Genomic DNA, 13,292 nt, shown 5'->3' with positions numbered 1-13,292 from the left:
CTTGCGCCTGCCTGGGTAAGGATTTCATGTGCTTGAGCCATCGGTGGGGGGAGGAGGCGGGGGATGGCTTCCTCCCGGCGTAGGACCAACCGCAGAGCGCGTCTGTCTGTAGCTCTCTCACTCTCACTCTCTCTCTCTCTCTCTTGCGCTCTGTAAATGTAACTGTATCTGCAGCTGTCTGTGTGGGTTGCCTGCCTGTCCGCATGACAATTTGTTGTGCATGAAATCTGCTGCTGCTGCTGCTGCTGCTGTAATGTTTTTTGCGCAATTTGCCAAAGCCATGCAAGGCACGAAGCAGATATGCAGGGCAGCGCCACAGCAACGAAGCAGCAGAAGCAGCAGAAACAGAGCCAAGTGCAGCACGGAATACGAGTATATTCTGCCGAGAAAGAAGTAGGAGAAGCCAGCAAACCAAAGAGAGAGCGAGAGCGAGAGAGCGTCGCACAGGACTTTGGCCATGCCCCTGGCTACGGGGGACATGAGCATGGGGGCAAATACTAGTCTGGAGGAGCCATGGCAAACAAACGGTTATCCCAGCCGAGGCGAGGCGAGTCGCTCCCTTGCAAGACATATTAGATTTCGCTTGCCCCTCACTCACTCTCTCCCTGTGCAACTCTCTGCATCTGCATCTGAAAGTGTAGTTGGGCCTAACCACTGAGACGGAAGTAATGTGTCTATCAAAGCATTAACAACGTACCACCACCCCACCAGCACCCAGGGAACCCAAAGAGAACCCAAAGAAAACGAAAACCAAAACGAAAATGTCTTCGTTGGGAGCTGCAAGTTTTTTGTGCTTTTGTTTTGTATATCCCCCGCCCATAGATCGTATTGATATCTCATCGGAATTGGGGGATTTACAGGCATGAAGATTGCGCCGAGAATTTCGGATTTATTTGGGATTGAAACTTTAACGTCAAAATGTCTTTGGACTGCGAACTTTGCCCTAGCCTTAGGCACAGATTGTGATGAATTTTCACTGCCCTTAGAGTCCGTTTCCCATTGCAGTTCTATTGCACGAATTCCCGCACACATCAAAATGATTTCTCATTGCATTTTGAGGGCTTAAAAAAGGGATTAAACTGTCTTCTAGGCTGCACTTTTTTTTGTTGTGTGTCCCCAAAAGCTCCGACAGATGTCGCATTGGATGTGGGATTTAAGTGTCGCTGGGACATTCCACATGCATTATTCATGCATAAATCTTTGAGTTTATTTGAATTGCATGCCACACACACATACACACACATACACTCAAAAAATGTCTCCTTTATGCCAAATTGAACACAAAATTAAATTAGTTGCGGCCAAGGGATTAAGGTACGGAACATTGCCATCGTTTCAGCGTTCATTGTTGCTGCTGTTGCTGTTGCTGTTGCTGCTGCTGTTGCTGTTGCTGCTGTCTGTGTTTATGTACAACTAATTGGCTATGTAAATGGCAGCTGAGAGTGTCCTGTACACACACACACACAAAGGCACACAGAGAGTCTCGTACATATATGCTGTTAATTACAAGCAGAGGCAACCACAGCTTATGGATGATTTCGAAGGCTCTCAAGTGGTGCGGCGCACTCTGTTGAGGGGGGGAGGCACGCCACCCACTCAGGTTTGAGGTTGATGTTGATGTATTCCAAGAGGCAGAAATGCGACGCCCACATTGACATTTCGAGGCAGCGTTGTCATGAAACCTTTTGCTAAGGATTATGTAAATCTGCCACTCATCGTGCCACACACACACGCACACACACAGAGTGCGAGAGAGTGTGGGAGGCATGCCTTCATTTACATTTACATTCAAGCTGAAGATTTGCGCATCATAATTTATGCCCTGCCTCATGCCCCCCCCCAAACAACCTCTTGCCTAGAAAAACGGCACAGGGGAGACGCCTCAAAAATTGCCCACAGCTATGACAGGCGGGCAGCAGCTGAATGCGAGGGCACAGGTTCAGAGGCACAGAACAAAAAAAAAAAACTCTCTGGCACACAGATCGAAGCACAGTAGTTTGGGGGGCACAGACTGGAGCAGCACAATCCTGGCTACAGCCCTGAAGCAGAGAGACAAACAGGTGCCAGGCAACACCCCGAGTTCTCCTCTTTTTCCCACATTTTACTCGCTCACTCGCTTCGCCTTCTTCCCCCATAATTAAATCATAAAAAAAGCGATGGATTTTTAATGAAATTAGTTTTGGTTTTTCCTTTTGCTTTGCTTTTACCTTGCCTTTGCCTTTGCTCTTGCTTTGCATGATTTGTCATAATTAATACACACCCAAGTGGGGGGGCGTGGCAGTGTTATCTGACATTTGACTGCCGGTGCCGCACTCCGGACACTCTCTGGGGAAATGTTGCACTTTGGTGGCCACTTGGCTGCCCATCCACTTTTGAGTGTTCCCAGGAGACTCGAGGTTCGAGCTTCGAGGTTGCCCCATAAAATGCTTATGAAAAGCGCTTAAATTTAGTAACCCTTAATGCCCAAAGACTGGCCAGGGGGAAGGTGGCAAGGTGGCCGAGTGTAATGCAAACACCGTAAACACCTTTAGAAGCCAGAGGGTGGGCGGGAGCTCAGCACTGGACTTTGGCTGCCAGATTCTGATAGTTGGCTCTGAGCGGAAATTTCCATAAGAGTTAGCTGGCTGCAGGGGGGAGAGACTGAGGCAGGGGAGAGCGGGGTAGGACATAAAATGGGATTTTACAAAATGTGTAGTTTATTTGCAATTTTTTAGCCAACGAGAGGTTTACTTTTCTGTTTTGATTCTGTGCCACCTCTTAGTCCGACCCTTTGGCCACCCCGTTAGCTATCCTCTTGACCACCCCTTTGCTCTAAACTTTCCCCTGCCTCTTGCTGCCTCTTTGCCCATGTTTTTCCCACCCAACATTTTCACTCTGTCTGATTCTGCATGTGGAATTTTCGTTATCGCAGAGCTTGCAGCAGCAGCAGCAGCAGGGGCAGAGGCAGAGGCAACACCAGCTGCATCAGTTGCAATAAAATCAGTGGCCAAAGGTTGCAGCATCTGAGGTCAGCACTTGCCCCTTCCCTATCGTTCTATGTGTGTCTATGTGTGTGTGTGTCTGTGTGTGCTTGTTAAATAGAGAACATTTGCAATGAAAATTTTGCGCAGGGAAAATTTTTGAAAATTGTCCGTTTTGTTTGTGTTTTGTTTTCTTCCTTTTTTTGCACCGCCCCCTGCCAACTGCCACTTTTCGGTGCCTTTGGTTTTTGTCTCGTATTTCGTATTGGGTTGGGGGAGGGGAGGGGAGGGACAAAAGCAGTTTCCGATTTGCATTTAAAAGGTGTGTTCAAGGGCCCTCGGCCAGATACAAAAAGCTACAGCGGTGCACAAGGGGCACAGGACATGCCACAAATAGCCTAAAGGCTGCAGATTCAGTTTCCGAGTTGGAGCAAAGATTTCCAGTTAATTTGTAGATAATTGAGGCAGAGAGGGAGAGAGAGGCATTCGGCAAACATTCAACTGATTTCAGCAAATATTCCCCACACTCTGCAGGGTGTCCGTTGCCACACGGGGTGGGCCTTTGGTGGGGGCACATAGCAAATGGCCAACACTAGACCGAAAATGCAACTAAACAACAATGGGAAAAACAATGAAAAATGCAAAAAAATACACAGTGAAAATGTATTCTGCAACTGTAAACTGAATAGAGGCAGAAATGTGTTGCTGGCAATGTGGCATGTGGAATGCTGACTGAAATAAAAATGTTGAATGCTGCCGCTGCCGCTGCCGCTGCCCTGCTGGGGCAACATGAAATTGGCCTGGCAGCTGGGTCATAAATTTCTATATACTCCAGGCAACAAAAAAAGAGAAAGCACACAAACAGATACACATTCCACATCCCATAGAGAGGGAGTGCGGGAGAGAGTGTGATCTGAGAGAGACAGCAGCTACGCATGCAACTATTAATCATATTGAATGGCTCTGCCCTGCCCCCCGTTATGGGGTTCTGTGTCTGCCAGAGTTTCAGCTAATCAATCTTTTTCCAGGAGCAATCTCTACTCGTCCCACGCTCTTATCCGGGCGGAAGAAAAATGGCCGCTAAAGTCATTAACGCCTCGCTGGTCACCTGGACAGCAGGAAGGAGGAGTTCCAGTGACAGGAGCAGGCAGCAGGGAGCAGGCAGAGCAGCAAGTAAGAGCAGTCAAGGGACTTGGGTCTAAGCCGGGCCAGGTTTGCCATTTTGCTATTTTGTTTATGGCCATGGCGCAAATCTCTACCCCTGCGGATGGGCCGGGGCCGGGGCTGCTGCTGCTCCTGCTGCTGCCCAATGAGGCGGCAGGCGAAAGCCAAAAGGGGATTAGTTGTAATCAATAACTTGGGCAAGTGTGTGTGTCTGTGTGTGTGTGTGTGTGTGTGTGCTGGCTCTGGCTGGTTCTTGGGCTTCTGTTTTGTTTGCCTTGTCGAAAGTTTCTGCACAGCTTATGGCCGGGCTTATGCACACACACACAGAGGCACTCCGCCCCTGCCGCCCATCCCTTTCCCACTTAACCATTTTCCCAGGCCAAGTTATTATTATAATTTTCTTTGCCAATGCGGATTAATTGAAAAGTTTTCCATTAAGAGTTTGGCGCGCTTGGTTAAATCGCCAGGCAGCAAGGCAGCCAGGCAGCCTTTTGTTTCCACCTTTGGCGCTTCCTTTGTGGCAGCAGAAGAGGTCCTGCCATTAGCATTACCTTGAGTTTCTCATGCACTACCAGCGCAGGATATTTATCCTTATGCTCACTAGTTTTGATCGTTATGGATTTTGACAGTTTTCCACTCTCCGGGGGCTATGATGAAAATTACTTAAAAGCATTTCGCTTCTCAGCCGCTGATTTGATTGATGGCCGTTTATGGGTTTTCCCCCTACCTCCCTCTCTCTCTCGCTCTCTCGTCGTTATATTCGCATTATCAAGTGGGTGGCAGCAGCGAGTTGCTTCCCTCACGTTGGGGCGGCGGCAATGAACCATTGCAAATGGCAGTTGACGTCTTTGCGGTGAAGAGCTGACAAAAAGTTGCGCCAATTTATGTCAATTATCGGCAGCTTTACCTGCCCCAAGACCCAAGTGCCGCCACAGAGGCGTTGAATTTCATTTTATTGGGGCACGGAGGAGCGCATGGGATTTTCTGTGGCATGGGGAATCCCCTGCTGAAAGCGTGGCATTGAGAGAAATCTCATCGTGAAAGCATGGGGCATGAGAGAAATCCCATTCAGAACGTTGTGGAATGACAGCGGGGGAGTGGGGGAATAATTTGCTTGGCAAAAACAAATAATGGCATTTGTAGTTGTCACCCGATACAGCCATCGGAATCGATTGTGTTGCCTTTGTGTTTATTTTCTGTTCAAATTCATTCAAATTTGTCGCAGTTCAATGGGAAATATGAGAAAGCCCAAGGAGTAGCATTTTTAAAGGGAATTGGATGCTATTTAGTAATTCTTGAACTGAGAAATATCCTCTATATTCTGCACAAAACTTTGGGATACCTTTTCGAGAGGCTTTTTAGCTACCACAATCCCACATTCTCCTTTTATTGCTTTCAAAGATACTTCCCATATTCCAGCTTTTGCTCCTCTTACCCCTGAAACTCTCCCACAAGTTTAAAGCCATTGTGCCCCTCCCCTTCTTTCGATGGCTTTTAAGGCTCCCCAAAGATGAAAGACAACATCCCACACCCCGAAAAACGTTTAACCATCGAACCATTTAAATCTTAAACTCTTTTTCAATGGTTTCCTGCGTACACTTGAATGTCATTTCATTCCTCCTGCTACGGCTCCTGCGCTGCGTATCGTTAATGAATATCCGCATTTGGCTTTCTATGGAGGGGATCTGGAGAGAGGGGCTATGCCGCTCATTAAAATCGGGGAAAAACCAAACAAAACGAAACGACGAAACGGATCGGAATGGAACGGAGCGGCACAAAACGCGTCTAACAAATCGATTTTCGTTTAGTATCGTAATCAACAACACACAATTTTTGTTCTCGTGCTAAAAATTTGTGTTTTTGCGCTATAACAAGTCTGGGGGCGTGGGGTGTGTGGGCGTAAAAGGCTTCCATTGAACCGAACCTCAACTGAACTCCCCGCTGTACCATGGGCCTGGGCCTTTGCCTAACATGGCTGAATGGAGGAGGAACTTAAAGAGCACTCGAACAGCACTCAGCCGCAAAGCACACACACAGCTACACACACTCGATATGCATATGGTTGTGTGTGTGTGAGTGTGTGTGTGGGGTTTAAGTGGAGTTGCTGCTGCAGGTGGGGCAGGGGCGAGACGGGCATGGGACTCCTCCCGTGCTTCTGCAGTACTTGTCAAGATTGAATTTGGTAGGAAATTTCCTATTTTTTTGGCTGTAGGTTTTTCCTCTTTCATTCGTTTTTTGGGGGGTTTCGTTTCATGTCTCTTTCTTTTATTTTGGCGTTTTTATTGATCAAACAAAACGTAGCAAGTGGCAGCCAGTGAAGGTGTCATTGCTGCGCCGCTCCCGAGCCCACCACCCCACCAGAATTGCCAGAACTGCCAGAATCAGCCCAGAGCTAGAGTAATGTATACACACATACAGATGTACACACAGGTATGTTTGTGAGTGTGTGTGTGTACTGGGGCCTTGCCTTGCGGAATAGATTGCATGATTTGTTCCACAACTGTCATTCACATTTCGTTTCATGATTATTATTTTGCTTCAATTCATTTAGCATTTGCTGGCAGGCAGGCCGGCAGGCAGGCAGGTCTCTTTTGAGATACGGTACATAGTAATACAGATATTTGTATGTATGCATTTCTATGATGATTCAGATATTTTCATGAATATTCAAATGAGAGAGAAACATTTGGCATATTGATTGCACAGAAAGAAATCCAGTCCCTCAAGCTTAAGTTTGCAGCAGGTAGAAAAAGCAAAGCCAGCAAATAACCAACAAGAATTGTAGGTACCCAAAATACAGTTATTATATACAAAGCGCACCAAAAGCGCACATTCGATGTTGTTGTTGTGCAAGCCACGACCCTTTCGTCTCCTCTTTGCATCTGTTTTTAGCAAGCACTTTCGACGATCAGATGCAGCGCCCAAACTGTGCATGCACAGACATGCATGGATCGGCTGGGCTGCTTGTCTCCAAAAACAATAGCAACAAAAATGCTCGTTCTCGACTGCGCTCATTTGCACCTTTGTTGGTGTTGTTGGGTCGAGACAGAGCTCCGAGTGCTACGAACAAAGCACGAAGTAGAAAACGCAAGCGCAGGTAGAAAGTTTGTTCGGCTCAGTGGCCGATCGGTTGTGCTTGGCTTTTGGCTCTACTTCCAGCGGGATAAATTCACACACCTTTTATAAGTAGATGTTATCTTAAATATTGTACATATCTTATACACGATTCAGCTATAGTTTTCAGTCTTAATAATAGATATGTAGATGTCTGTAAGTATGAAACTTCCACCTACCGGACCAAACTGTTCAAAATAACTTTTGACATCCTCCAGCGTGGTGGGCGCCGAGAGGCCGCCCACAAAGATTTTCTTCGTTCTCGTAACCATCTGCAACACACACAAAAAAGTAAGAAAATTCATGAGAATAGTGTTAAGCAAAATGCAGAGTACGAGTATAAATGTACGTTGGTAGAAAAGGTTAAGTGGTATGGCCTGCTCTGGCATTTAAATATGCATTTTATATTGGGGTTACGCAAAAGTTATGACCCCTCCATCATCCGCACCCCTGTCGCCCACCCCAGCCAGCTACGTTGCCTCCTCCGTCTCAGATGTTGAGTTTCGACTTTCCTTTGGTGGAGGCGCTGCTGGGGCGCTCCACCTTCCTGCAGCTCCTCCTGTAACTTATGGGCTATCCAACTTTCGCTATGAGTCGTTCGACCATTTTGTGCATTTTATGTACTACATGCAAGTGCTCTGTCTCTGTCGCTCGCTCTCTCTCTCTCCCCTCTCCCTCTGTCTCACTCTTTTCTCTGTGTGCAGCTGGCATTTTTAAGCTGACATTTTCAAGTGCCAACTTTACGCAGTTAGCGCCGCATGCGGCAGCAGCCCCAGCATCAAGGGGGAGAAACAGTCGAGCGTCGAGCAGTCGAGCACCGAAAATGATGGCGAGACATGAACGAGAAAGGCAGCACAGGCGCAGCATTTGTATGCGTGTGTTAGGTGCTTCCCACTCTCTCTCTCTCTCTCTATGCTCCTTTCTCTCACTCTCGCTCGTTCCTGCCTTTTGTACAAGTGTGCGTATGTGTGTGTGTAGTGCAACGCCAGCCTTTTTAGCCCGCAGGCAAGCGTAAACTGTTAACGTTAAGTGATGGCAGTTAAGGCACAGTGGAACGGCACGCTGGAACCTCTGGACTGTGCGCCACCAAAGTCAGAAATAATTCCAGACAAAATAAAAATAGCTACAGAAATCTACAGTTGATATCTGATCCATATCTACAGCTGGTCGGACTAGAACTAAGGTTCGGGCAGGGTCTCCCTTATTGCATTTCCAAAGCCAAAATCATAGCGCCCTCGGAGAAGGACTATCATAATTCTTTATAAATTATCCAAAAAACTTGTTGAAAGTTTTCTGGTTACTCAGCAAAGAGCCAAAGTTGCTGCCCCGTTAAAGTGGATCTCCTCGCCCCTCTGGCAGGTCATATGGTTAAGGGTATCCCTGGGCCCAGGGTGAGCGTTGGAAGCCTCGACTGAAGCCGGATGAAGCTGATGACGCTGATTGCACTGACGCTTGCAACAAGCTGCAATTTATGAGCACGGAACAGACAACAGACACACACACAGGGAGAGAGATAGAGAGTAGCAGGAGAGAAGTTACAGCAGCAGCAGCAGCAGCAGGATGAAGTGAGTTAAGGATCAGCGCCAGCAGCGAGCGAAGGGGAGGATATGTCCGTTAAGGAAGCTAACGATATGTAACAGCGGTGCTGATGTTTTCTGCAGTGCCAGCAGTAAAATTCATACAATGTCGTAAAATTAAAACACTTGTGCTGCTCCCCAGTTAAAGGGGCAGAGCGAAGGAGAAAGAGAGTGAGAGAGTGAGAGAGTGCGAGGGATTGCAACTACAAAGTTAGTCGTGCAGCTTTTTGGCAAAGGCAAATCGCTTTGGCCCACAGCGTACTCTCTCTCCCTGTGTCTCAGTCCCAGTCATCGTCGTCTCATCGTTGTTCCTCGTTTCGTTGTCTGCTGCTGGCTCCCAGATATCCTTGCCACTTCCTACTGGCTGCCACAGATACATACTCATGTATATCCCTCCTGCAGGCTTCTATTTTTTTTGGTCTACGCTGCACTTTGCGCCAGGTTAAGTTTCGGCTGGGTGGGCGCCTGGAGTTTTGCGGTTCATTCGAGGGGGCGGCAGGCAGCACCGCGGGCGGCGCCTCTAACAATTTGCAACAGCACAAAAATAGAGGCAGTGATGGGGAGCAAGTGGGGCTGTGGCTGGGGCTTGGTGTAGTCAAAATCAAGTTGCAAGCAAGTAACTGTGAAACAACATGACGTCCGAGGCACCGGCAAGCGGCAACACTGCCACATAATGGTGCATCATAGCTGCGAACAGCCTCCCGGGGTCTCTGCTATTGCCACAAAAATTGCAACGTTGTTAAAAAGCGATTCAGTACGAGCAATGCAATGGCCAGCACTTTGTATGTGTGTGGCATGTGGCATGTGGCATGAAGCGCGCGGGGGGTGTGCACTAATCACTGCCACTAAAATGAAGCTACTTAAACTAATAAACTGAAAGTGGAACTCAAACTAAGATTGGGTCTTCGATCTGGAAGGTCTTCCGGTGGCAATGTCATCATCAAATATATATGGCAGCCACGGCCCGTGGGGGCACGGGGCAGCGAACACGCCCAATGCTGATAGCGTGGAGCATGAATCAAAAGTAGAAACACACCCAGGCCGATCCAAGAGCCGTAGCCAAACGCGACCTCAAGACAAATACACGCACCGCAAGCACAAAGGGCAACAGCTACAGATACATCTACAGATATACGTAGATACAGAGCCACAGAGCGACAGCTACAGGAAGATACAAATGGAGCCGAGGCACACACGCATACTAACAGAATGACACGGCATTTTAACGGCCACCAGAACCACACCAGAGCCAGAGCCAGAGCCAGCCCCAGCCAGCACCGCATTGGAGCAGAGATTAGGGAATGTCAATATTAGCCACAACGACTCCGATGAGCAGCCGGCAAATGCGGTGCGGGAAGGTCTTCAAAGGTGGAACACCAACAGACAGACAGACAGACTGCCACAATGTTTGATGGCCATGGGGGTCATGTCTTTTGGCCGAATAATGCCTGGAAATTTGACAAATGACGTCAGGAGAGTGGGCGTGACGCAGGGAACAGCAAGCGCTTGAGGGGCGTACCGCTGGTTACAATGCAGTTGACAAGAAAGTCACTCGTTGGATGGATGGTACGGGCGATAATGTCGAATAGATGTGAAAGGGGAGGGACAAGCCGACAGGAGGGGGAGCAGGAAGCACAAAAAGAAAGACACAAAAAGAGCGGACCATTAAATTTGTACGATTGAAAGAACAAAAGGAGAGACAAAGTAAAGTTTGTGGCACACCAGAAGGGATTTTGCTACTAAAATTGGATTTAAATCCATTTCTGTGGGTTTTATTTCCCTGTAAGAATTTAGGGCATTTCTACTGTAAGAGTTATTTAAATTTTCAGGTGGAAAATTTCTTGCAGACTAAAGAATACATTAAACCAACAAGGAACACCTGAAAATATCTCAATTTCCCTCTCTGTTTCAAGAAAAAGCTCTTCTAGATATTCCAAAGTATAATCCAGTTAAATGTAAATGAAAAGCTACATTTTGGATGGTGTTTGCACCCCTCAAATGCTTCATCCTCCTTCAATCCTTTTGATCTCCAGAAACCTCTTCCATTTCTAAGCTAAATGGAGTCTGTTCAACAGCAAACATCTCCTTAGCGCCTTACAATCCTTCTACACACAAATCCCACTTTCCTACTCGCCTTAATATAATTTTAATCAGAGCTAAAGTTCTTCAAAATAATACACCAAAAGAGATTGCGAGATAATTAAAGCTCAGCGCAGATAATTCTTTTGTGCGCAAGTTGAGGCTCCGACAGCTCTTGAGTTGTGTTTGCATCTGCCCCATCTTGGCTTGCCTCGCCTTCGTCCCAACTGATTATTCAATTTAATGAGCCATAGTTGAAATAAAATTGACACTTTATCAAGGCCCATCATCGATGTATGCCGCTCCTCTCCTCTACTGGAGTCTCTCTCTCGCTCCTCTCTCCGTTTGACAAGTGGCAAACATATTTCAGTTTGACAGAGCTGCTATCGATAGCATTAAGCAGAGAGTTTTCTCTCAAGGCTTCGAAGGGAGCAGCCCAAAGGCTTGCCGACATTCCCATCATCTCCTCCATCATCTGCCCGACGGAGATGGAAAAGCGGAAAATGGGAGAACAACTCACAAGAGATGGAGCGTCTGTCTGTCCCCGTGTTGATGTCTGGTTATGTTTAGTGGAGGAAAAGGCCAAATCAATTTAACACTTTCAACTAAATTATTCATTTTGCATAATAATTTTCAAATCTGTCAAAAATTTCCACCCACACAGGCACACGCACACAGCGAAACACACACACACACATTGTTGTGAAGCCTTTTAAAGCAGCATTTCAGCGATCCTTCAGCGGCGTCTGCACTTTCACACGCTCCGGAATGAGCTCATTGGAATGGGGCATGGGGCATGGGGCATGGGCTGGGATGGATTGGGGGCACTGCGAAACGCTTCCCAAAAAGCACTCAAATAATTCCCGGGCGTAAGCTAAACCATCGCCAAAGTTGCCTGTCGGGCGCGAGGCAGGGCAGGGCAGGGCAGGGCAACACAATAGCACAGCGAAACGGAAATTGGTGGAAAGGGATTGGAAAGTGAGGCCGGGGGTGAGATGATTGTAAGGGAATCCTGCCATGGCAAATGGTGGTGTGGGTGGTGCGGGGGTAGGACTAAAAAGTAAAACCCTTTAACCGTGCGTAGGCGCCGGCGTCCGTCCGTCCGTCCGTCCGTTCGTCCGTCTGTCCGTTCGCGAAGCGTCACAAATTCTGTTAAGCGAAAATTTCATCAACGGCAAAAGCAAAGGCACACAATTTTCATTCGCCATTCAGCCCCACACCCCCTCCTGCTGCCCGCGCTCGTTCGTTGTCAAAATGAAAGGAAAATGTCTCATAAATCCTTTTAATATTAAATGAGCTCGTTCTACGCGACAAACCCATTCCAGGCAGCCAGCCAGCCAGCAGCCCGAGGAAGAGCAGCGGCAGCCGCAGCCGGACCCACAACAGGAGGCATGGGGCAGGGGGTGGCATGGGGCAATGAACACACTTAAAATGATGTGGCTAATGGGAGCAACTTGCCTGGAAATTGCGAAAGGCACAGGCACAGGCACCGGCACCAGGCGCGACACATGTTCCACGATCTGCCAGACAGAAACCCACGTGTAACCAGGACACACAGGTTCTCCGGCAGAGCAGATAGGGAGAGAGGGAGAGGGAGAGGCACTCTGTGCACTCCGCCAATTGTCATTAAATGTAATTTTTAAACCTGTTAGCGCATGTGTGCCATAAAATGTAACGTTAAAAAGGGTTCGAGGTTTGGGCTTGGGTTTGCCAACACCCCCACAAAAGGGCCTCCCTAGGATGATGTGCCCTTTTTGTTGTTGTTGCTTTTATTGTGAAATTAGTCGGCAAAATGCGGCTGGCTGGCAGGGGAGTTTATTAAAGTTTGCCCCGAAAATACTTGATGCGTTTTGCCTACTAAAGGGGATGAGTGGGTGGAGGGTGAGGTGTGGCCAGGTTATACAGGAGCATGGAGGGGGGCTCTCTCTTCAACGACAACAATTTGTAACATTTGCCGCACTTCCCGCAGCAGGAATTTTGTGTGCGGTGGGGGGCGGCAAAAGCCTGGGATTCCTGGAATAAAACCAAAACGAAGATGCCACTTCAGCATCATTCAAAGTGACAAATTATCCATGCAAATTTTATACAAAAACACAAATACGCAAAAAAGAAAGGGGAAAAGGGAGAAAAAACCTTTTGGGCTCGTGGGAAAAAGAAGTGTTGCATACTTGTGACCGAAAAAAGGGATGGTAGAGGGAGAAGTTTTTCACATTGAAATATGAGAATTGATGGAAAGTTTGACAAGTGCCAAAGAGATGCTCAAAATGGAAATGCAAAGAGCGAAAGGGGAAAGGGAAATGGAAAGAGCAGAATCGATGCCTACACCAGCATTATCTTTTGCTCATATTCCTCCATTTCTGGGGCTCCAAGTTCCAAGTTTATGCATAATTCGATATGG

General features: G+C 47.6%; 1 protein-coding gene across 6 annotated transcripts in view; it reads right to left on the bottom strand.

The window, feature by feature from the left end:
* Window positions 1-13,292, bottom strand: part of LOC117893562 (RNA-binding protein Musashi homolog Rbp6) — a 173,225-nt gene that overhangs the window by 50,967 nt on the left and 108,966 nt on the right. For all 6 annotated transcript variants that reach the window (XM_034800225.1, XM_034800229.1, XM_034800230.1 and 3 more), the window contains one exon: window positions 7,418-7,510. In XM_034800225.1, coding sequence (XP_034656116.1) covers window positions 7,418-7,510 — 93 coding nt within the window. The remainder of the gene's footprint in view (window positions 1-7,417; window positions 7,511-13,292) is intronic.

Source organism: Drosophila subobscura, chromosome J (genome assembly GCF_008121235.1).
Source record: "Drosophila subobscura isolate 14011-0131.10 chromosome J, UCBerk_Dsub_1.0, whole genome shotgun sequence".
NCBI classification, from domain to species: domain Eukaryota; kingdom Metazoa; phylum Arthropoda; class Insecta; order Diptera; family Drosophilidae; genus Drosophila; species Drosophila subobscura.
Note: the sequence above shows the minus strand (reverse complement) of the source record. Positions and strands in the feature narration are given on the sequence as shown.